The sequence below is a fragment of the Embiotoca jacksoni genome, unplaced genomic scaffold (assembly GCF_022577435.1).
Source record: "Embiotoca jacksoni isolate LCO1_2020_lvr unplaced genomic scaffold, fEmbJac1.0.p SCAF_14, whole genome shotgun sequence".
NCBI lineage: Eukaryota > Metazoa > Chordata > Actinopteri > Embiotocidae > Embiotoca > Embiotoca jacksoni.
Window position 1 is genome coordinate 12,126,575 of NW_027185274.1, and position 20,977 is coordinate 12,147,551.

General features: G+C 43.4%; 3 protein-coding genes across 6 annotated transcripts; 1 reads left to right on the forward strand and 2 right to left on the reverse strand.

The window, feature by feature from the left end:
- Positions 1-487: 487 nt before the first annotated feature.
- vtna (vitronectin a) lies at positions 488-5,192 on the forward strand. 4 transcript variants are annotated; one of them, XM_069147988.1, is made up of 8 exons: positions 488-558; positions 1,338-1,457; positions 1,563-2,012; positions 2,138-2,277; positions 2,379-2,535; positions 2,670-2,822; positions 2,893-3,429; positions 4,415-5,192. In XM_069147988.1, exons 1-8 carry the CDS (start codon positions 501-503, stop codon positions 4,534-4,536), a joined length of 1,737 nt encoding a protein of 578 aa, XP_069004089.1. In that variant the 5' UTR covers positions 488-500; the 3' UTR covers positions 4,537-5,192. The 4 variants fall into 4 exon arrangements, with proteins under 4 accessions (XP_069004089.1, XP_069004090.1, XP_069004087.1 ...); XM_069147989.1 differs by lacking the exon at positions 1,338-1,457 and having other exon boundaries at positions 492-558; XM_069147986.1 differs by lacking the exon at positions 488-558 and having other exon boundaries at positions 1,033-1,457.
- Positions 5,193-5,278: 86 nt separating this feature from the next.
- On the reverse strand, positions 5,279-12,545 carry scarf1 (scavenger receptor class F, member 1). The gene is given in 12 exon segments (XM_069147985.1): positions 5,279-6,937; positions 7,058-7,195; positions 7,907-8,031; positions 8,482-8,593; positions 8,693-8,799; positions 9,335-9,463; positions 10,172-10,390; positions 10,539-11,011; positions 11,013-11,080; positions 11,594-11,695; positions 11,868-11,929; positions 12,311-12,545. Coding segments are annotated over 12 exon segments (2,754 nt in total). The 5' UTR covers positions 12,412-12,545; the 3' UTR covers positions 5,279-5,819.
- Positions 12,546-13,018: 473 nt separating this feature from the next.
- Positions 13,019-20,959, reverse strand: rilp (Rab interacting lysosomal protein). The gene is made up of 8 exons (XM_069147990.1): positions 20,389-20,959; positions 18,768-18,891; positions 17,177-17,298; positions 15,971-16,156; positions 15,493-15,662; positions 15,150-15,275; positions 14,938-15,036; positions 13,019-14,386 (listed from the first exon to the last, which is right to left on the reverse strand). Exons 1-8 carry the CDS (start codon positions 20,713-20,715, stop codon positions 14,260-14,262), a joined length of 1,281 nt encoding a protein of 426 aa, XP_069004091.1. The 5' UTR covers positions 20,716-20,959; the 3' UTR covers positions 13,019-14,259.
- Positions 20,960-20,977: the final 18 nt, after the last annotated feature.

Consider the following 20,977-nt stretch of genomic DNA (forward strand, 5'->3'; position numbering starts at 1 on the left):
GTAAGTATGGAGTCAACTTGCTTGTCTGCATTTGTAAAGTCTTTATTGTGTTGTAAGGCTGTGTTAAACTGTTTTATTAGACTGCACTCCAGCACTGCGCTCTTCTGTCCTCAGTGAGGCCTCATGATAACACCATTACAAGCTGAGTTCAGGCCTCATCTGAACCTTAACCCATTTGATAAACAATGAGGTAGCTAACTAAGTAGGATATTTAAGCTGCAGAGAGAAAACCACTCGTCTGTGAACACCCAATGATGCATACAGTGAAAATACAAAAATAACTTGGGCGGGGGTCAACAGTTGGTCATGTGGTTTAAACCTTTGTTTTCTATCTATTTCTTGCTGTCTCTGTCTGTCTTTATTTGCTCCAGTAGAAAGAGGTTTGCAAATAAGGTTAAAGCAAACAAGGAAGTGGGGTGACTGACACATGTTTCCAATGATTGGGAGCACACGGTCTAACATTATTTTATCATTCGGTCCTCCGACACAACAGAGGCAACATGAGGCTGTGGGCCGTGCTGCTGCTCGCTCTGATCGCAGACACTTTTGCTGTAGACGGTAAGTCAAACATTAAAAATCAGTTTTAGAGTTCAGAAAGTATTTGGTGGAATAAAAATGGAGGTGCGTTTTTGTTCCTTCTTCAGTATTAGGCTACCGTGTTTTTGTAAGACTTGACTTTGGGTCTATTATTGTGTCCAGAATTAGAGTTTGTGAAGATTTTTATCGGCACCTACATGCTAGATAAAGCAGTTAACGTTACCAACTTATTCATTCATTTACATTGTCATGTTTATTAACTGGTAATCCGATGATTATTTTTGATCAATAATCTTTAATTGTTTCGTCTTTAACTAAAGTCTTTAGTCTTTTATTTTGGAAAATAAGTGAAAATGAGTGCTTGTATTGTCTGACGAGAAGTCCAAAATTACCAAATATATTTACATTTAAAAACTATATAAAATTTTAAAGAGTTGCAAATGCTTATGAAACTGTACCCTGTGGATTCTAACAGTTAAACCGTCATCAAATAATTTTTGTTAAATATGTTGATCAATTAACCAATTAACTATTAGTTTTATCACTAATGACATGTATAATTAAAAACAGGATACAAGCATGCATCAAAATCACAGAGCTACTGACAATGAAAAAAAGAATCAGTTCATAAAAAGAACAACATATCTCATGAGTCTTTGTAATTGGCATGTTGTCAAAGCCTCATGGGAGCTGTAATCAAATTTAATTTAATTAACTAAAGGAGGAAATGAATTTGCTCAGACGCACAAATAATGGACAGAGGCAGCACAAAAATCCAGCGAATGTCATGTTTTCTTTAGAGTCCTGTTTGGCTCGCTGTGAAAATGGCTTTGACTCTCTGAAGAAGTGCCAGTGTGACTCCATGTGCAAGTATTACAAAAGCTGCTGCTCTGACTTTGAGGCCATCTGTGGTAGGATTAGTAAGAAACCTCTGCTCAAATTTTCAAAGTAAAATCATGTTATAAAAAAAATTCAAAATGCTGCAGGGAAAGATGGTCATTAATGCCACTTTCACCCCCGTTCAGCTCGCGGAGACACATTTGTGTTCGCAGAAGATGACGATGAGCTGTTTGAGGACACCACTCCGACCCCTCCACCTTCAGCACACGGCCCGTCTGTTACGGTCATCGGTCGTCAGCTGCAGCCCACACGTCGCCCCGTCCCAGACTTCAATCACAGACCACAGCGACGCCCACACACCACACTAGAAATGACCCAACCCCCGCTACAGATGGACACCATCACTCAGAGATCCCCTGTTCCAAAGATAACCCCCGTTTCACGCACGGTTCCCCCAACAAACAAGATCCCCAGCACGACTCAAGCCTCTCAGTTTGAAGCAGCAGCTGAGACCACCACTGTTCCCGTGACGACGGCCACCACTGCGGCCCCTGACCCTGACGCTGAGGTCTGCAGTGGCAGGCCTTTCGACTCTTTTATGCAGCTTAAAAATGGCTCCGTCTACGCCTTCAGAGGTGGGTGAAAGGCTGGACAGTATTGTTGACGTAATTCACATTTGTTCTGGCACTTCACAACCTTTTAGGGGTCTACCTAAGAAGGATGGTAATGACTGAATATAGTACGACCTTTTTTGATCCAGGGGAGTACTTCTTTGAACTGGACCAGAAGTCGGTGCTTCCTGGTTATCCAAAGCTCATCAAGGACGTGTGGGGCATCAGCGGGGGAATTGATGCTGCATTCACCCGCGTCAACTGTGAGGGCAAGAGCTACATCTTTAAGGTGGGGGCACACAAAATGACCTTGTATTACCAGTTAGTTGTATGTCAGGACTCTGCTTTATTACAAATTACATTTTTTAAATGAATCAAATCTTTCATCAGGGAAACCGGTACTGGAGGTTTGACAACGGTGTAATGGATGAGGACTATCCTCGAGATATCAGCGTTGGCTTTGACAAGATTCCTGATCATGTGGATGCAGCGTTTGCCCTGCCAGCGCCCGGTCACCACGCAAAAGAGAAGGTCTATTTTTTCAAAGGTACGGCCACAAATATTGTTTCTTGTGTATTTTCAGCCATTTAATTCTAGATATTGGCTCACCTTATGTCATATAATTAACATAGTGTTAGAATGTTGAATAATATTCATGTGGCATATTGTTGCTTTCTCCAGGGGACCAGTATTACATCTATGAGTTTTTGCACCAGCCGTCTCATGAGGAGTGCATCAAGATGTCTGAGACGTCTCCGTCCACACTGTTCAGGCGCTACGCTGATGAGTACTACACCAACTATGAAAGTTTCTTCAGCGAGCTCTTCTCTGACTGTGAGTTGTGCTGTTGTAGACCATTTGTTTAGAGAGAAATGTGCAGCTTAACTTGCTTTGTTTTCTTCAGTGCCTCAGCATCATAGCAATCACCACTTCATTGATAAAGACTGGAAAGGCCTCAAGGCTCCCGTGGATTCCGCCATGGCAGGCAGGATCTACGTCACTCCCTGGAGATCAACACAGCAGTGGGATCAACAGCAAGGCCAACAGTGGAACCAGCAGAACCAACAGTGGAACCAGCAGAACCAACAGTGGAACCAGCAGAACCAGCAGAACCAGCAGAATGGACGGCAGTGGGGTCGGAGGAGGCGACGACGTTCACCCTTCTGGGGGTCCATGGCTGAGCGGGGGATAGGCATGGGTCAGGACTTCGCTGCAAGGGGGATGGAGATGGGTCTGAGACTGGCAGAGAGGAGGATGGGGATTGAGGAGAGGCTTGGGCGAAACTGGAACAGACGGTCGGATCAAGACTGGGACCAGGACAGACGCAGAGATGGTTACCGCCAGAACAACAGAGGCAACTACGACTCCAGAGACGACAGGTCGTACCAGAGGTTCCTTCAAAGGAATATGCCCATTCAAAGCGTCTACTTCTTTAAAGGAGGTAACACAGATTCCTTTACATGATCATTCAGACCAGAAAAGGTCAAAGCAAACAATTGAACTAAGTTTGATTCATTCATTACTACTGCCTTGCATTGATTAGTTAATTGATTAATTGCTTTGTCCAGAAACGCACATCACAATTTCTCACAAGCCAAGTTGACATATTTTGATTACTGGTGTCCAAAACCAACAGATATTTAATTCAGCTGAGTGGAGTTACAGATGTAGAGGGCAGACAGCTGGGACAGGCAACAGGAACTAATTTGATCAAACTTTACCCAGCTCTCTCTCACCATAGAAGACTTTTTTACTAGACTAGTTTCACATGCTGCGTGTTAGAAACAGACGCCTAAAATTAGGCTACTCAGGTTCCCTTTCACACTCTCTTGTGCTTCTGTGTGATTCTGACATGACATGCAGTACAGTTTCCTGGTTTATGATTCACCAAACAAAAGTGATTAATAAAGAAGTGTTTTGATGGATTCTAACAGTGATGATACTCCCACATGCTAATGCTGAGCCGGTTTTGAGAGTGAAGGACACGAAAGAAGTTATCAGTTTCAGTTAGCTCAAAGCAGACCGTATGCATTCAAAATACAGCTGATTTTTGAGCACATTGTTGATGCATACTATCCTCCCACAATGCAAAGGATACAGAGGAGCAACCCACAGCTGTAAAAAATGTAAATAAATTGTGGATGGTGGTAAAACAGCTACAAGCTTGATTTGAGCCTGAGCTTGAGCTTGGGTTGGTCTTTTGGGTTACTATTGGAACCACATCCTCAGTAGGGCAAAACTAACCTCATCTCCTGACAGTCTAAACCCAGGTCACATCCCCTATTGGGTGGTGCAGAAGCATAGAAATCTTTGTAAGCAAAAAATAAGTATTACATTTAAAAGAAATATTCTGGTGTTACTAACACTAGCTTTCCAAAGTCAAGATATAAAGAATGACTGTCTTTGTTTGTGTTCTCTATATATAGATAAATACTACAGAGTGGACCTCAGCACCAAGAGAGTTGATCCTGGCATGCCTCCGTACCCCAGATCCATCGCCAAGTACTGGTTCAGCTGTTCTGACACCACTGGATCAGAGAAAAAGTAGTTTTGAATATGTTGTGTTTTTATTGTGATAACTATGACTGCAATACTGTATAATGGAAGAGTCATTTTCACTGAAACGGTCTGTGTTGGATGTATAAAGCATGTGAAACGTGTTCAGTGTAACATATAACTGGCTGCTAATCAACCTCAGCAAATACGGGAGACCAGAGAGTCCACAAACTGCCCCATGGCCAAAGTTCAGCTCGCTGATTATATGGACTTGCGCAGTTATCTCATCTGTTCTCAACATCAGCACACCAACTTTATGAAACTGAGCTATAATGAAAAGAGGCTCAGCTGAGAAAGCCACAGGTTGCAGAGGTGATCCGAGCACAGCTTCAGCCTAACAGCAATGGCTAAATCTTAAGTTACATTTCTAATAAAAAAAAAAAAAAAACATTTTAAGGTTTTATGTCTTTTTTTATATTCACTGCTTCTCATTTCTTTGTTGCTATAGTGTCATAGTCACAAATGTTTCCTAGATCAAGTATCTACAAAATTTGAAATGTTTATTTTCTCATTATCTTTGACAAACTTTGACAGTAGTTCAGAGATGTGAAAATATTTTTACGATTCCACTTTTCTTTCACCTAGTGACTTATAAGACAGAACAAAACTAAAATAAATCGAGTTGTAGCAGTTTTGACAGATGTACAGGATGTATTGATTTAGAGAAAGTCACGTTTGTTTGTTTGTTTGTTTGATTGCACATTCGCAATCTGTTACAGTCTGTTCTTACCTGTGTTTCATCTATACCTAATAAAGTATCATTACAAAGGCAGATTCAGATTTTTTTACTGACACTGAAATGATATATGTCCAGTGATATTAACAACTCTTCATTGATCAGATACTTTCTACACAGCTGTCAGGATATTTGTTATTTGTTCCTGTCTTCCTGGATCAACCCAGACTTTACAAAACATAAATACAAATTCCCCAAAATACTTTTATTTGCTGAAATTATCAAAAACAATGAAACCGATGGTGTTGTTATTAGGAAGTACATCTGATATCTGGAGATTTCTTGAAATCTAATATAAATAACAGTTTTATCTATATTGTATAGAATTTACACTGAAGGTTAACATACATCAAAAATGCTGCTTAAATGTAATCATGTAAGCCACACTTGTACAGGACTGTGTAACCATAAAGCACCATAATTCAAAGACCTGGTCATTTCATACGAAGCGTTTCACTTTGTCATGTAAAGTTGTAACTGCACATGCATAAATATGCAGTCGTGTTTGTATCAGACCTGCTGACGTAGTTTCTCAGAGGTTATGAGTGTTTAATCAATACATTTTCATAACAGGGTTCATCATTCACACTGACCATCACTCCCTCGTTGGCGATGATTTCAGTGAGGCTCCCGGTGTCTCCTGGTGGTCCCACAGTCAGGTAGTTGCTCTCAGCGTGTCCTGCACTCAGGTGCCCACTCTGCCTCGTGTCTCCTTCAGCCCTCAGATCTGACCCTGGGTCAGCTGAGGCCACCTCGGGCACACTCTGCAGAATGGACGACAGAGGCCGTTTGGGAGTAGGGCTCTCTGCTGGTGGAGTGTCGTGAGGGGCAGCTGTGTCAGAGGAGTTGTGGGAGGCGTGCTTCCTCCTGACTGGTTTACAAACACCGGCCTCCTCTTCAGACGGCCCTCCCTGCTCCCACACACTCGCCCGAGCTCCCAGCTTCCTCCTGGGCGGTTTGGTAATCCCTTCAGCTCCCTTCGGCTTGGGCTTGCCAGGCTCCTGCTCCCTTTGTCTCTGCAGGCTGCCAAGTCTTCGCAGCATGGCCTGAACGGGGCCTTCAGAGCTCGGCTCTGTCTTGGTTACGGGTCTCCCTGCCTTTCCCACCGTCACGTACACCGTGGTGACCTTCTGAGACACCCCCGCCTGAACATCAAAGGCAGATGATGGCAGCTGGGTCCCTTTATGACCAGCTGTGTTGGACATAGTCCGTCTTCGTCCTGACGCCCCGGGACCCTGCGGGTGGGCTCGGGATGGGGTTCTGTCTACTTCCTGGTCTGTGACATCGCAGCTGGACTCCTGATTATCTGTCTCCTGGGCATCCACCCCATCTTCCCTCTCCTCACCCTCATCTCCAGCCTCCTCCCCGGTTCTTATCTGACTTTGAAGGGCCGACAGCATTAAAACACCCCAGGGTGATTTGGGTTTGCTGCGTAGCAGAGCGCCGGGGTCCTGAGCTGAGCCACGCCTCTCTTTGGGGCTGAAGCGGGTGCCCTCTGCAAACGAGACAGACGGCCGCTTGGACTTGGCGATGCTGGAGGTGCGAGGGATGTTGAAGGGTGAGGTGATGTCCTCGCTGCTGAAGCCTGACGGGTCTAAGAACATGTTACACTTTGAGCTCATCTCCTGGAACTCTCCACCTGCCACGGCTGGGATGTCTGTCAAAGAGACAGAGGGTGCAAAATCGAGCAATGACGGAAGACAGTTTGCAATAGTGGTTTTGTTCACCACCAAAAGAGGGCAATGTAAAGTCTGGTGGGCAGTATTTGTGCTCCTACCTTCTCTTGGAGGGACACAGTAGAGAGCCTCTCCCTCCTCCTCATCACTGTCGAAGGACGACCCGTCAGTCACCCAGCCAGAGGAAGGAGGCTCAATGAAGCTGTGGTTGAAGTTCAGCTCTGGGTCATGGTGAGATACTGTGTGTGTATATGAGACATACAAAGTAGATTAAACAAGAAAAAAGATAGTATTTGCCCAATTCATACAAAGCTTGCCCCCTATTTAAATTTTTGTAGGGTTTTTAAAGATTTTTGACTCTCTTAATTTCCCAGGAGCTCAGAGACTTTTTATTAAATTTTATTCATTTGTAACTTTCTGATTATGTTCCACATTGAAAAGTCATGCAGTAAAGATGTGTCAGAGTTCATAGTTCGGCACTTTATTGTTTTAGTTCCATAGTCTTGCATTAATAACCGAAGTAGTTCTTCCTTCAAACTGCATTTTGTAATTTAAAATATCGATTTAATTTTACTGTAACTGGATAATCAAACTGGACTGATTCCATGAAGTCCATAAAATGGGTCAGACACTTTTTTTCAATGACTGCAGTAACCCTGAGAAAGAGGCAACTGGTAAATAGGTGAGTAACTGAACTTTGGTGTTTCACACAGCTTCAGCGAGTGACCTGAATATTACACTTTATAATTTGTGTAGCTGTTTCGTCAACAGACAGTGAAGGTTTAAAAGACCTCAAATGTTCAAAGTGATTTACAGAACGGTCCCTGCGGTGCTGTGATGCCCTACGATGCAGAAGTGCAACTTTTTGAAATTGTGGAGTTTGTGCACAATCAATATGAATTACAGGGTATTAGTGTATTACACGATGAACACTGTGTGCTGGGACTGACCAGTGACTCGAGGCAGGCCAGAGGACCAGCCAGAGATGCAGGGGAGGGAAGCACCGATGTTTGCCAGGACTCTGTAGACGTGATATTTCATCCGAACCGACAAGCCGCCCTCAGCCACTGTCTCCCTAGGACAAAGAAGGTTTAGTTTAATTAGGTAGGTTTAGTAATCACACCAATGGGAAACTTAATAATGGCTTTTTTTATGGTAAATATTAAAGATTTTTTGAGCACCTGAAATCTTGATATTTGAGGTATACCTAAACTGATAGGGCTGTTTGGGAGGGGCGACAGATTTCACTTGATGTGAAAAATTGGGTCACCTGATGATCTGTAATCGTGATTTATTGCACAGAAATGGAATGTATGGCAGTGAGATTACACATCAAATAAAAAATAGTTGGCACAAATCATGGGAGGGATGTGTTTTAAATACGTAAAATTGAACGTAACATGTTTTTTTTTCACATACATGAAGCAAAGCACGAACGGTTTTCCCTCAGTGTCGTGCAGTTGTGTTCTGGTTTACTGTCTATGCTGAGTAAACATAATATTGATAAATATGAGTGAGGACAGACCTGTCTTTGCCATCAACAGGACCTCCTCCGCAACACAAACAGCAGCACAGTACGGCAAGAAACAACAGGAGCAAAGGAACCAGCACACCTGCAATGACAGCGCCTCGACCACCTGAAACACGAGGAGCGTACGGGAAGTTCCTTTAGGCACACAAATGTAAACCCATATGCATAAAAATGGTTGAACAATGGGGTGGATGGATGGACGTACTGTTGGGGCAGGCACCCGTCACAGAGTGGCAGCTGACTTCCTCACCACAGTCGCAGGCGGAGGAACAGTTGAGCCCAAACTGCAGCGCAGGGCAGCTGCTGTTACAGCTGGAAGAAAAAAAAAAAAAACGGCAAATCACACATTTACAAAACCACAGCAAACAAAACAGGCTGTGTATGAACGTTGAATGATGACGCACGCTAATACTCAGCGAAAAATCTTATGGCATGTAAACAGTGGGACGTCACAGGGACAAAGATGAAAGGGACCACAATTTATCATGTTTTAACCATGTGGTGTAGTTCATCTTAACAACAGAAGTACTCCCGACTTCACAGCTTCGACGTCCGAACGTTTAAGTAGGACCCTGTTTGGACTTCAGAGGATGTCCAAGACGGGTGGAATATCTGAAAGTCTGAGCAGTATCCTCTTTGGAGGATGTCAACACAGGTTCTTTTCCAACACTTCATATGTGTGTGTGTGTGTGTGTGTGTGTGTGTGTGTGTGTGTGTGTGTGTGTGTGTGTGTGTGTGTGTGTGTGTGTGCGTGTGTTTGTGCGTGCGTGCGTGCGTGTTTTAAGTGAACCTACATGAATTCTTCCCGAAGATAAACATTTCTTTGTGGTGCGACCACCCAGCTCACCTCTCTCCCTGAAAGCCTGGCTGACAGACACATCTTCCTGTCACATGATGGCAGTTACCATGGACACAAGGGCTACACAGGAAGCTGCAAGCGTCTCCAAACGTCCTGTCAGAGCAGGCCTCCTCACACCTGGACAAGGACAAAAAAAATGAGGACACTGATTTCTGATCATAAACCCCGACCTCTGCATGTAGGACGGTTTAAACTGATGTTCCTTCTTTTGTGGATGTTGTCTCACGTAGAAAGAATTATGGACATTGCAGGTTGAGAAAAAAAATCTCTGTTCATTCTCTATTACCAAGAACCTCACAAAATGTAAAACAGGATGTACACTGTATAAGCTGGATACTTTTGAATTGTGAAGTTTCAAGCAGAGACAGCATTGCTGCAGGTTTAAGTGTTACCAGAAAACAGCAATCGTACTATTCTGAATCAAGGATGTTGGAGCCTCCAACAAACAGCATTACACACCAGTAAATAACGGTGTTCAGTTGCCAGATCCAACCAAAGGAAGTCTGACAGAAATAACAATCAAATGTGAGAGATGGTCTTAAATGAATTTTCATAAATAAATAAAAACCAGAAGTAAATATACATGCCAATATTTTATGAAAGACTTTCGGGGTTGGGACCCAATATGACCACCGACCACGAGGTATTTCTTAAGATCAATAAAATCCAGGCAGCCTCAGTATTTCAATACAATTATTTAAGTCGGCTGTAATCACATTAACATTTCATTATTATTCAGACTGTAATCTCTCAGGATGTACTTAGTTAAAGCAGTTGGCTGTAATTGCTTTAAGTTTATGTGATTTGTTGCTCATGTTGGCACACCTGGGTCCGGTCCATCCAGGATCACACTTCAAACAGTTCCCAGTTTTTGGGTCACAGGGTTCGTTTTTCCTGCATCGTGGACACTTTTCCTTGCAGCTGTCGCCATAGTAACCAGACGGACACGGGCGGTCACAACGCGTTCCGTTCCAGCCACGCTCGCAGGCAGCACACGCGCCGTCGGTCGCAGTGCACGGCCGGTTGTCCTCACAGTAGCCACATCTACAGAGACACACAGAGTTTATCGTGAGAAAAATGGCCTGGAGGTTTAGCATGAAAACACACAGGTGAGAATGTATCTTTTACACACACACACACACACACACACACACACACACACACACACACACACACACACACACACACACACCTCATTTTACAGCCAGTGCCATAGGTGCCATCTTCACAGGGCTGTTTGCAGAAGAAACCCTGGTACCCCGGGTGGCACAGACACTGACCGGTGGCCGGGTCACAGCTGCTGTGTGTGAGGTCACATTTACATCTCTGGTCACAGCTGAGTCCCCACGTGCCTGGCTCGCACTCGCACACACCAGTCCGCTGGTTGCACGGCGACTGGTTGCAGTTGCAAGTGACCGGGCATTTCATCCCCCGGTAGCCCCTGTGGCACTGGCACCGGCCTGTTAGCTGCTCGCAGCCGGCGCCCACAGATCCGGCGCTGACACACTGGCACGGCTTGGAGCAGGTTGACATCCACCAGCCTTCGTCGCAGGTGCAGTTCCCGTGGACGGGGTGGCAGTGGCCGTGGCGGGTGCACTTGCAGGTGTACTGGCACAGCGGACCCCAGCGGTTGGGGTTGCAGGTACACTCACCGGTGACGGGGGTGACAGCGCCCGTGTGGGTAGCACTGACAAACCTTGCGACAGTCTGGGGCCCAGAACTCAGGAGGACAGCCTGGTGGCAGCCAAACGAACAGTGAACGCATACTAATACAGTAGAATAATGGGTTTTTACAGTGGTGGAAAGCAACTAAGTGCTCAAAGTTCTTCCACTTTACTTGACATTTACACATTATATCATACTACTCTACTAAATTTAAGAGAAAAATATAGATTTTACTCCACTAGATTTGAAATGAATAGTTACTGGCAACTAAGGTTTTAGTAAAATGATATTGTAATAGATTCATGCCAATAAAAAAAATTAAAAAAAAAAGAAGCAAATATTCAGTCCAAAAACTTAAGTTAACAGAACTTTGTTTTTCCTTCTTTTGTACCACATTAATCAACTCACACACTTTCAGGCTTCTGGAAGGAACCCAACCCCCATGTTGAGAACCACTCGACTAAAACACAGTATTTTTCCAACCACCTTAAGTTACATCAGCTACAACAGGACCCTGAATGGTCACTTCCGTCACATCAATTTACTGATGCCAAACAGCCGCTGTTGTTCGTTGTAACTCACGTGTTTTACACTGAGCTCCATAGTAGCCAGGTGGGCAGCGACACACTCCAGGATATAAACAGATCTCATCCTTCAGACAGGCCTGCTCACCCTCACATACAGCTACACACACACACACACACACACACACACACACACACACAGAGAGAGAGAGAGAGAGAGAGAGAGAGAGAGAGAGAGAGAGAGCGAAACCAAGAAAACAAAGAAAATATAGAGTTAGACACTAATAGGATAATCCCAACACATTGCTGTCCAGTAGAATAGTTGAGCTCACGTATAGTGCAGTCTTTTCCTTCTCGACGCCATCCAGGGCAACAGACCAGGGTGGAGGGATCCCTGAATGTGCAGACAATAATCAAACCAAACTTACAATTCTGAAACTTACTAAATAAAACACTGTTGTGTTTAAAAATCAACCGCAAGCATTAGAAATAACTTGGGAAAATAAGTAGAAGCAAAGGCATTAAGAGCATTTAGCCTGAATTTAACCCGAGGAGCTGTAAAGTATAGTCCTGTGCTCCTTGAGAGAGTGGAGGTCTCAGAGAAATACTCTCACGGCATTAAAGGTCGTCACAAAAACAGTATTTATAAGCTCGTTTTCTCAGTCGACCCGGGGACGCCAAAAAACAAAGCAACCAACTGGTTCCTGCCGACATCGCTCAGCAAAACAGTAAAAAAAAGACAGCAGGTGTGAGTGAAGTAAAGTTTGTGGTGTACCTCGTATTCTGGCAGACGTTCTTCCCAGCGGGATCCAGGGTGTGCACGGAGGACAAGGAGCAGCAGAGCAGAGCACTCAGAGCTGCGAGGACAAGCTTCATCTCCACAGTCAGAAAAACAGAAGCTGGGACCTAATGTCTTTCTGTCCTTATGTCTACACTTGATCTCTTTCCTCTCAACTTGTTCCACTTCAGGAGGAGAGCACAATGAGAGGCAGTATCTTTCTGTCTGTCCACCCTCCACCCTTCCCTCCTTCCCCCTCTCCGGTGAGTCGTCTTGTGGCTCCAGCGCAGCCAGAGAGGTCGAAGCCTCCGGGTTTCCTCTTCCCATTTCCTGGGGAAGTCAGAGCCACTTCCTTCTATTCAGCCAGACACAGAGCTTTTTAAAGACGGTCGAACACTAACACAGAAAGCACGCCGCACACACACACACACACACACACACACACACACACACACACACCGGTGGAGCACGTACAAACACAAACACAACCATGATGTTCACCTTTTTCCCAGAAGCTAGTGTTGACAGTCTTCCAGGAGAGGATGGAGAGCTTACGTCCTCCGTATGAGTCGTGAAAGTCAGAACAAAGATGGTCACACGACCAGTTTGAGCTCCTGTTAAAATGAATTTTCATACAGCGTCGATACGTGCCATCGTTTGTCATGATTCATGGGGAGAAAAAAAAATGCACTGATATGATTTCAGTTTTTAAAATGTATTCTGTTTAATGGATTTGATTGAAATTTCAATATCACAGAAAATCGACATTTCGAGTTGTTTTTAATCAAACTCACATGGCAAGTGACATTTTAAGTGTTTTCATCAGCAAAATGATCATCATAACAAACATGCTTACAAAAATGAATTCCAAACAGTGTTTTAGGAACAGGTGGTCTGATTGGAAGCTTATACAGGGTCCCTCAACAAATACTGGTGTGCCTGAGTAGTGCTATGATCAGACATTTAGAGCGAACAGGGGGCTCAGACACAGGAAAAGTGGCGACTTTATGGTAACTCGTCTGTTGAAAGTGGCGAAGCGCCACTTCTCATTTCCACAAGCAAGAACTCAATCTGCGGAGGCTGATACTCCAGCCAAACCCACATTTATAGCACCACCACCAAATACACACCAACCAAGTGTGTCAGGGCTGTAAATTAAGAAAATATATTTTGAATAATACAAGCAGTAAGTTAAGGCTTGAGGGTTAAACACTCACTGCTGGAAGAAATTGAACGCATAAAAGTGCTTCAACTAATGAAAAATACACGAATAAACACATGGCCTAAAAATTCTCCTGCTGAGGTATGAGTCATGTGATATTTTTTTGTGGCAAAATATTTTTATGAGTTATAAAATAAACGATTGCCCTCCTGTGCAACAGAGTTAAATATAATTTACTGTGTACCACGTCAATATAGTGGAAAGCTGTATTTTAGAAATATATATTTGTACTGTCTTTGGTTTTTGTTAAAAAATTTTGAGGATATATATAAATATCTATTTGCAATAATAGATTTTTCAAAAATGACCAAGAATAAAGACTTTTCTGACATTAAAGAATAACACGATTGTCGTTTTAACACTTGAATTCAAAAAAATTAAAATCCTAAAAAGCGTCCCTCTTCATACTAGATTCAGTTGTACCATATATACTGTCATTAAACAGTGTTCTTTTGTTTGTCTATGGGAAATAAGAAGACTCATACCAAGCGTGAAATTTAAAAAAAGAGGAAATTCCTGGTTTACGTAAACAAAACAAAAAAGAGAGAAAGCTGACGCGCACACCTTCTCTTTCCTCACACACTCCGGGTCCGTATTCAAATGTCCTTGTTACCTTTTTTCTCTGGACTACGCCCAGATTTTGTGTTAAAAAGGTGAAGGAGGAGTTGTGACTGAGGAGAAAAGAGTGTCTGACAAATCTCACAGTGAAAACTGGGTTCCAGGCTCAGGAAGACGGCCGCTGCTGTGCCTCCTCGTTGGCCTCCGAGTCTCCAATGATCTCCCAGCTGGAGGCGGAGTTGCTCATGTGGGAGGGACTCCGGCCGCTGCCCGCCAGAGTCAGGAAGCCAAAGCTGCGACAGAGTAGCAGACACAGGCATGAGGTCAGATCTGCAGTCGGGGATTACAGCTAAATATAGACTCAGACAGATTGAGCAGCATCTCAGGGCGGTGACAGAGTTGAGCAGAGGGATGAAACCAGGACTTCCACTGACGTCTGCAGTGTTTCTGATTTGGTTTTTTTTGTTTTTTGTTTTTTTTAATGTTTTGAGCCTTTCAAGTTTTTATTGCTTTTGCTTTGCATTCAATGAGTTACAGTGCAAATTGCTACGGTTGTTAAAAGTGTAATCTATTCTTTTTTTTTTATTATTATATCTGCTTTTTGCTTCAGTTAACGTGTAGCAGACAATGCTATTTCTAACTTCTGCAGATGAATAGCAGGATTAATCAACATAGTGAACCCATGCAAGCAACTTAGATTTTATCAAAGCGAAACCACACGCAGGGACAAATGTCGAAACAAAAGCTAAAAAGAAAACACATCTTATCTGGCTTTTTGCAAACCAGTATTGTGGTTTCCAGTCTGACCGAAGCAGTGTAGCAGGTAGATGGAAGTTGTACTCACAGGTTTCGAATGCGTGACTCAGCTGGTTTGTCCATCCCGTCTACTACTGTACCATCCACCTCCGTCTGCCCAAACAGAAAACTCCTCTCTTCGTCATCACTGGAGAGATAAAAAAAAAAAAAAAAAGGAAAAAAAACTGTCAATGAAAACAACTTTCTGAACATCTTTCTGGGCATCATATGATGAATGTTTCCTGTGTGTGGAAGAGAGACCTGCTGCTGCATTCAATTGCAGGAATCCCGAGCATCTTGGCCTTAATGAGCTTTCTTTTTTTTTTGATGGCAGAGCGGACAGCTTCTAAGAGGAAACCTGGACACCTCTCCTCACTCAGTATCTCCCTGCAGAAACATGACATCATTTACATTTATATGTAAAATCAATTATTGTCAAAACTCGTGTGTATGGAGGTAAAAAAAAAAAAAAGATCACCCACACACTTGACAATCTGTGCATCTGCATTGAAATGAACAAAATGTGCAACTTCAAAAATATCTTTGACTAAGACTTTTCTCTGAAGGATAGCAAAACAAAACACAACACACACACGTGACCCACCTCTTATAGTAGCTGAGCTCCTCCTGCATCAGGAAGAGGTTGGTTTTGAGCTCGTTCCTCTCAAAAATGATGTCCCGTACCTCCTTCTTGGTGAAACACGGCCGATCGGGGTCCTTCTGGTCAGCTGTTGTCGTTTTCGTTGGCTCGTGTGCTGTTCTACTTGAAGTGGACTGATAATAAAGCAGACAGTCATCATATTCACATAACTTCAAAACTACTTGAACAACAAAATGTCAGGTCGTGGCTCGTTACAAGAGGAGCGACATACTGATAGTTTGTTTCGGTCGGAGTAAGTCTCTCTTTTCTAGAGCACTTTACTCTGCACGACATTTTCAGATGTATTTTTAATACCACAGAGAAATGTCAAATGTATCTCTGAAATTGCAACACAAGCACGCGTTCATTTTCATTTTCACAAGTAGACTATCATATAATCCTTTTGGACATAAATAAAACATGGATGAAGTGTCCTGCATACAGAGCTGTTGCTGTTGGTTCTGTCCAGCTGAGCTTGGAGGTCTTCTATCTCTTTGCTTTTCGCCTTCATGTCGGCCTCCATGTCGGCCTTCCTCTCCACGGTGCTCTTCAGCTGGGCCTGCAGCACGTCCTGCTTGTGTCGCAGCTCCGCGTTCATTTTCATGAAGCGGTCCAGCTGCTCCTGGAGCTGCACCGGCGCGCACACACACACACACACACACACACACACACACACACACACACACACACACACACACACACACACACACATAGATTCATAAAGTTGAAATTTGAAGCAAGAGCAGTAGCACAGACAGTTTCCATATTTCCCACCAGTTACAAATACAGCTAAACTCCAAATCAACACACCGAGGCTGAACCAGATGGGCAATCTGTCTGCATCTGGCTGACAGCAGCACCAACAGGGGAACGTTTGGACAGAAAGTTGGGGGCCGGAGAGCTCAGGGAATGAATCACACAATGTCAAGACAAATGCAGCATTCATTTTACGATTAAAAAAAAAAAAAAAAAAAAAAAAGCCATTTTAACCAAGCAAATGCAACAACAACCCACGGTCAACTAAACCACTTTATGGGTCCAGTTGACCATAAAGTGAGGTTTTTTTTTCTTTCACTCAAGTCAACTGACTGAACAAAAAGCTAAGCATTAACAAACACACCCGGTTATGGCTGCTTTGTAAATCATGTGTCATTACATGCCTTGACAAATTTACAGACACGTGAAAACACTCACACACACACAGAGTAGCTGTGTGTGGCTGAAAACAGTGCCTTGACTTGTCTAAAGGGCGTCTTAAATCCTCCCCCAGTAACTACGTGGATTTTCTCAGCCCTCTTTCCCTGATTGTTAAAATACTTTCTGTTCCCCAGTGTGTTTATTGCTGTTGGTTTACATGATGCAGTTTCTGATCTGATGCTGCATGTGGCATGTGACTGTGTAGTTATGTGTTTATATGCGCAAATATCACAAAACATTGTTACAATGCTGTCACACTAACAGAAATACAACAAACCGTGTTGTTTCTAGGAGAAAAGTCCCCATGATTGTCAGGAAACAGAACTTTGTTTGTGTGTCCATTTGATACGCACGGAAACAAACAAATGAGTCGACGCACACATTTGCCATTAATGTGTCGGCATTCATAGGAAGAAAAAAACAATGATATGTTATGTTTGTGTCTTCTTACCGCCTCCACCTCTTTCGAGATGGTGGTTATCTCCTGGACTTTGGCCCTCAGCTCATCTCTCTGCTTGTCAACCACTTCCTTCAGCTTTAGCATCACCTCCCGCTCCTGCCGCTGCACACGGTCTAACACACACACACACACACACACACACACACACACACACACACACACACAGGTTTTATTTTATGTGCCCAGGTTTTGAGATCTTCATCCCAGCATCTAGACAGTGAATTAGGATAATCCACAGAAATTGCAAAAAAATAAATAAATAAAATAAATCATCGGCTGTTTTTTTCCCACTAAAAGTAAAACGGTTCACAATGAGAACTGTAGGTTATTTAGAGCAACTAGGACATTGTCTTTGGAAAGACGTCTCACTATTACGTCTTTATTGCAAACATACCACAAATAACTTTCCATTCACTTCTATCGTGTTGGAGTGGAGGCTGAACTCTCTGGATATCACGAAGCCTGGGCAAATAGAACCAAAGCTATCACATAGCACGATAATATTCAAGGTAAGATGTTTGTTTTAGGATTTTGGATCAAATGACCCTTTAGACAAACTGACGCAACATCAAAACATAAGAAATGTCTTTTAATGCATACCTAGTAGTCCCCTAAAACTACATTCTTGTTTTAAAAAAAACAGCACAGTATGAGTCGGATAGCAGTCACAGTCATTAGATCAAATTTACGATCACATTGACCTGCCACAAATGCTTGTTTCAAATATAATTACATAAGTATTAAGAGGCATGTTTCCCTGTCAGTACAAGAAAACAAGAGTCAGCAATGTGACTCCACCAACTGCAGCACATTACTGTGGTCGGTTTTCTACATGCTGGGATTTGTCAGCGTGAATATGACATAAGAGATTCTTTTTTTTGTTTCGCTTCTTCCAGACAATTATTAAAGTATACAGAAAGTAAATCTGAAATGTAAATAATGCACACTAACAACGCACTTTTCAGTCATTTAGTTTTAGTCGTTTCATTATCAGTGTTGTTGTTTTTTTTAAATACTGTCAAATTAAATTGCAAGAATTTGGTGATTAACACGAAAAAATACTATTAAAAGAACTACTCTGCAAACCTTTATTACTATACTTAAATTGTGTACAGTGTAATGTTGACTGTGTTTCCCTCGTGTGCGCTTTATGTTTGCAGTGTAAGCACAGTTTGTCTGAGCCTACTTATACCTGTGAGAGGTTCTGCTGCTTCACCTCGAAAAAAATAATGTCACCATAAATACTGGAAGGACCAGTTTGACTGCTTTCAGCCTCGGTGAATCTGTACTCCACTGTAGATACTTTTTACATGCATCTGCATTCCTGGACTGGTGCACAAAGATGCACAAACAAATGGCCTTGAGGTTCATTTGCTTGTTTGGAGAACAAAGAAAAATGCTGTTCCTAATGCAATCCTATTTGTAAAAATGTCTTTGCGAACCCCAGCAGTTTACAGTGCTTCTGAAAGTCATGGGACATAAAGCATGCTGACTTGTTTTTGTGGCATATACATTTCATCATTTCATTTTTTTTTTTAAGCCCACTAACTGTGAAGTTTGAACAAAACCTCTCGAGACATACCTTCCTGTGCATGGTTGCCTCTCAGCCTGCTCTGCAGCTCCTCCCTGTCCTCCTGCAGCTGCTGTACTTGGACCTGCAGCTCCTCACACCTCCTCTTCCACTGCTGCTCCTTCTGCTGCAGCTCCTGCTCAAGAGGACGGGGGCCAAGACTGTAAAACCATAACCTCAGAAACAGGACACCACAGTTTCAGGAAAACATAAATAGATCTGACGTAACTGCCCCGTGTGCTGCAAAAACTCTCCTGAATTTGGATTCAGCAAAGCAAGCTGTGTCCAAACGGGTGTGTCACTTTGTGGTTAAGGCATTACAGATGTGTTTTTAACAAAACAACAGCAAAGTCTGACTTCTCGGGGCCGCGCCTCTACGTCTACTTTCAACAATGATGTCTTGTCTACAATGCTCGAACACTACGATTAAAGTGCAGAGGAATGGGCATGCCGATGTAAGCAGTGCCGAGACATTTTACATGATGGAGACCCAAGAAACAATGCACAGTAGGTGAAGCGGCATAAACCAAATACATAAGAGTTACTGTTAAGCCTATAAGAGGGTGATTAAAGTATTTTCAAACAAATAACTACTTTGCCTTCACAAACTGATTTGAATGATTTGTGGTCACACAGGCTCACAATGATTAAGTCCTATGATGTGTTGACGTGCCATGAAACAGGTAATAAACTGTCGGGCTCCTGCGCTGGACGTACAGAAGCTCTGAACCTCTGAAAGGGCTCATTTCTCGCCAGCATTATTATTATTATTTATTTTTTTTATCTCCCTAAATTCTGGGACCACCAGACACATTTTAAATCTCTGCATTCTGTGAAATACTGACAAGAGACGCAGTTCATCAACATTGTGTGAACTGATTTGGCGTGAATGTAAGAGACATTTGACCGCTATACAGTTCGATTAAAATTGCAGCTCTGAACCTGACCTGTCCTGACAAACACCACCTATCAGACACCTCTGAGGGAAAGTAAAAAAAAAAAAAGAAAAAAATATATATTTTATAAATATAAATAGATTTTATGATTTATAATATAAATGGATTTTATAAATATAAATATATAAATAAATATATATATAAATAAATAAAAAGTTGAACGATAACGTTAGATGAGCTCACTGTTGACCAGTAGACTGACATCACTACGTTAAGCACGGGGACAGACGTTCAGCGGTTGCCTTGACGACACAGGCCGGGCTGCACGGCTGGGACGTTTTGGCGGGTCGGTTATCGGTCACACCGTTTAACCGACAGCCGTCATAATAGCAACGCAGGTATAGTTTGTACCAGATACCGTTAAAATAATAAATGTCGGGTTCAAGCTGCCTCCACATCGTCCATGCCTGAAGCTACATGGAGTGATATTGTCTCTACATTAAAAAAAATAAATAAATAAATAAAAAAGTGTTGGTTATGTAACTCGTGGCCTGCTGCTGTCAGGTAGTTTAATGTCACGTGAACTTATATTAGAGCTGTTAAAAAAAGAAGAAGAAGAAGAAGAAGAAGAAGAAGCAGCAGCTCTGCTGCGCCGCTGTCACGTTGTTATAACGCGGTGAGGAGGACGTGCGATTGTTTACAAAATGGTGGGAGGACTGAGAGCTCGCGTCCCTCACCCGTATAACACGCTTGTCGTCGCCCTCGTCGCTTTCTTTGCCTCCGCGTTTCTTCTGCTGCTGCAGCTGGATGGCCTCGAAGGTCTTCAGCAGCTCCTCTTCTCTCAGACTGTGAGCGTGGTTCCTGGAGGCGAAGCTCTCCAGCAGCTCCAGCACTTTCACGATTTTGGGCACCAGACCCTCGACGCTCTCTTTGCCGCAGCCGTCGATGAGTTTCTCCACTTCGACGCCGATCAGCTTGGCCACTTCGTACACGTCGTCGACGGTCAGCGCGGAGAAAGTCCTGTGAAAGCAGCCCTCCTCCGCGGTCCTGGTCGCGGTGTCCATGTCCCGCGCCCGGGCGGCAACGGCCAAGCGCTGTTTTCACGTGCCCTTCGTCCGCAACCGAAAGCGACGCGGACTCGTCGGCGACATGTGAACGCGGACGACTTTGAAACTGGCGTAAAAGTTCAAATGAACTCGGACCTGCTCCTCTCCGGACGACGCCTTTCTCATTTACTTCAATCGGCTCGCTCACATTTACAGCAGCCTAACAAATGAAACAACGAGGCCTCCGGTCGGCAGTGTTATTACAAGTTCAGGGAGGGTG

Coding starts and splice junctions, on each gene's coding strand:
- vtna (XM_069147986.1), top strand. CDS start 1,265: ATGAATTTGCTCAGACGCACAAATAATGGACAGAGGCAGCACAAAAAT. Junction 2,278..2,378: donor GCAAGAGCTACATCTTTAAG/GTGGGGGCACAC, acceptor ATCTTTCATCAG/GGAAACCGGTACTGGAGGTT. Junction 2,536..2,669: donor GAAGGTCTATTTTTTCAAAG/GTACGGCCACAA, acceptor TGCTTTCTCCAG/GGGACCAGTATTACATCTAT.
- rilp (XM_069147990.1), bottom strand. CDS start 20,715: ATGGACACCGCGACCAGGACCGCGGAGGAGGGCTGCTTTCACAGGACT. Junction 15,663..15,970: donor GAACCAACAGCAACAGCTCT/GTATGCAGGACA, acceptor CTTTATTATCAG/TCCACTTCAAGTAGAACAGC. Junction 15,037..15,149: donor GCAATTGAATGCAGCAGCAG/GTCTCTCTTCCA, acceptor TTATCTCTCCAG/TGATGACGAAGAGAGGAGTT.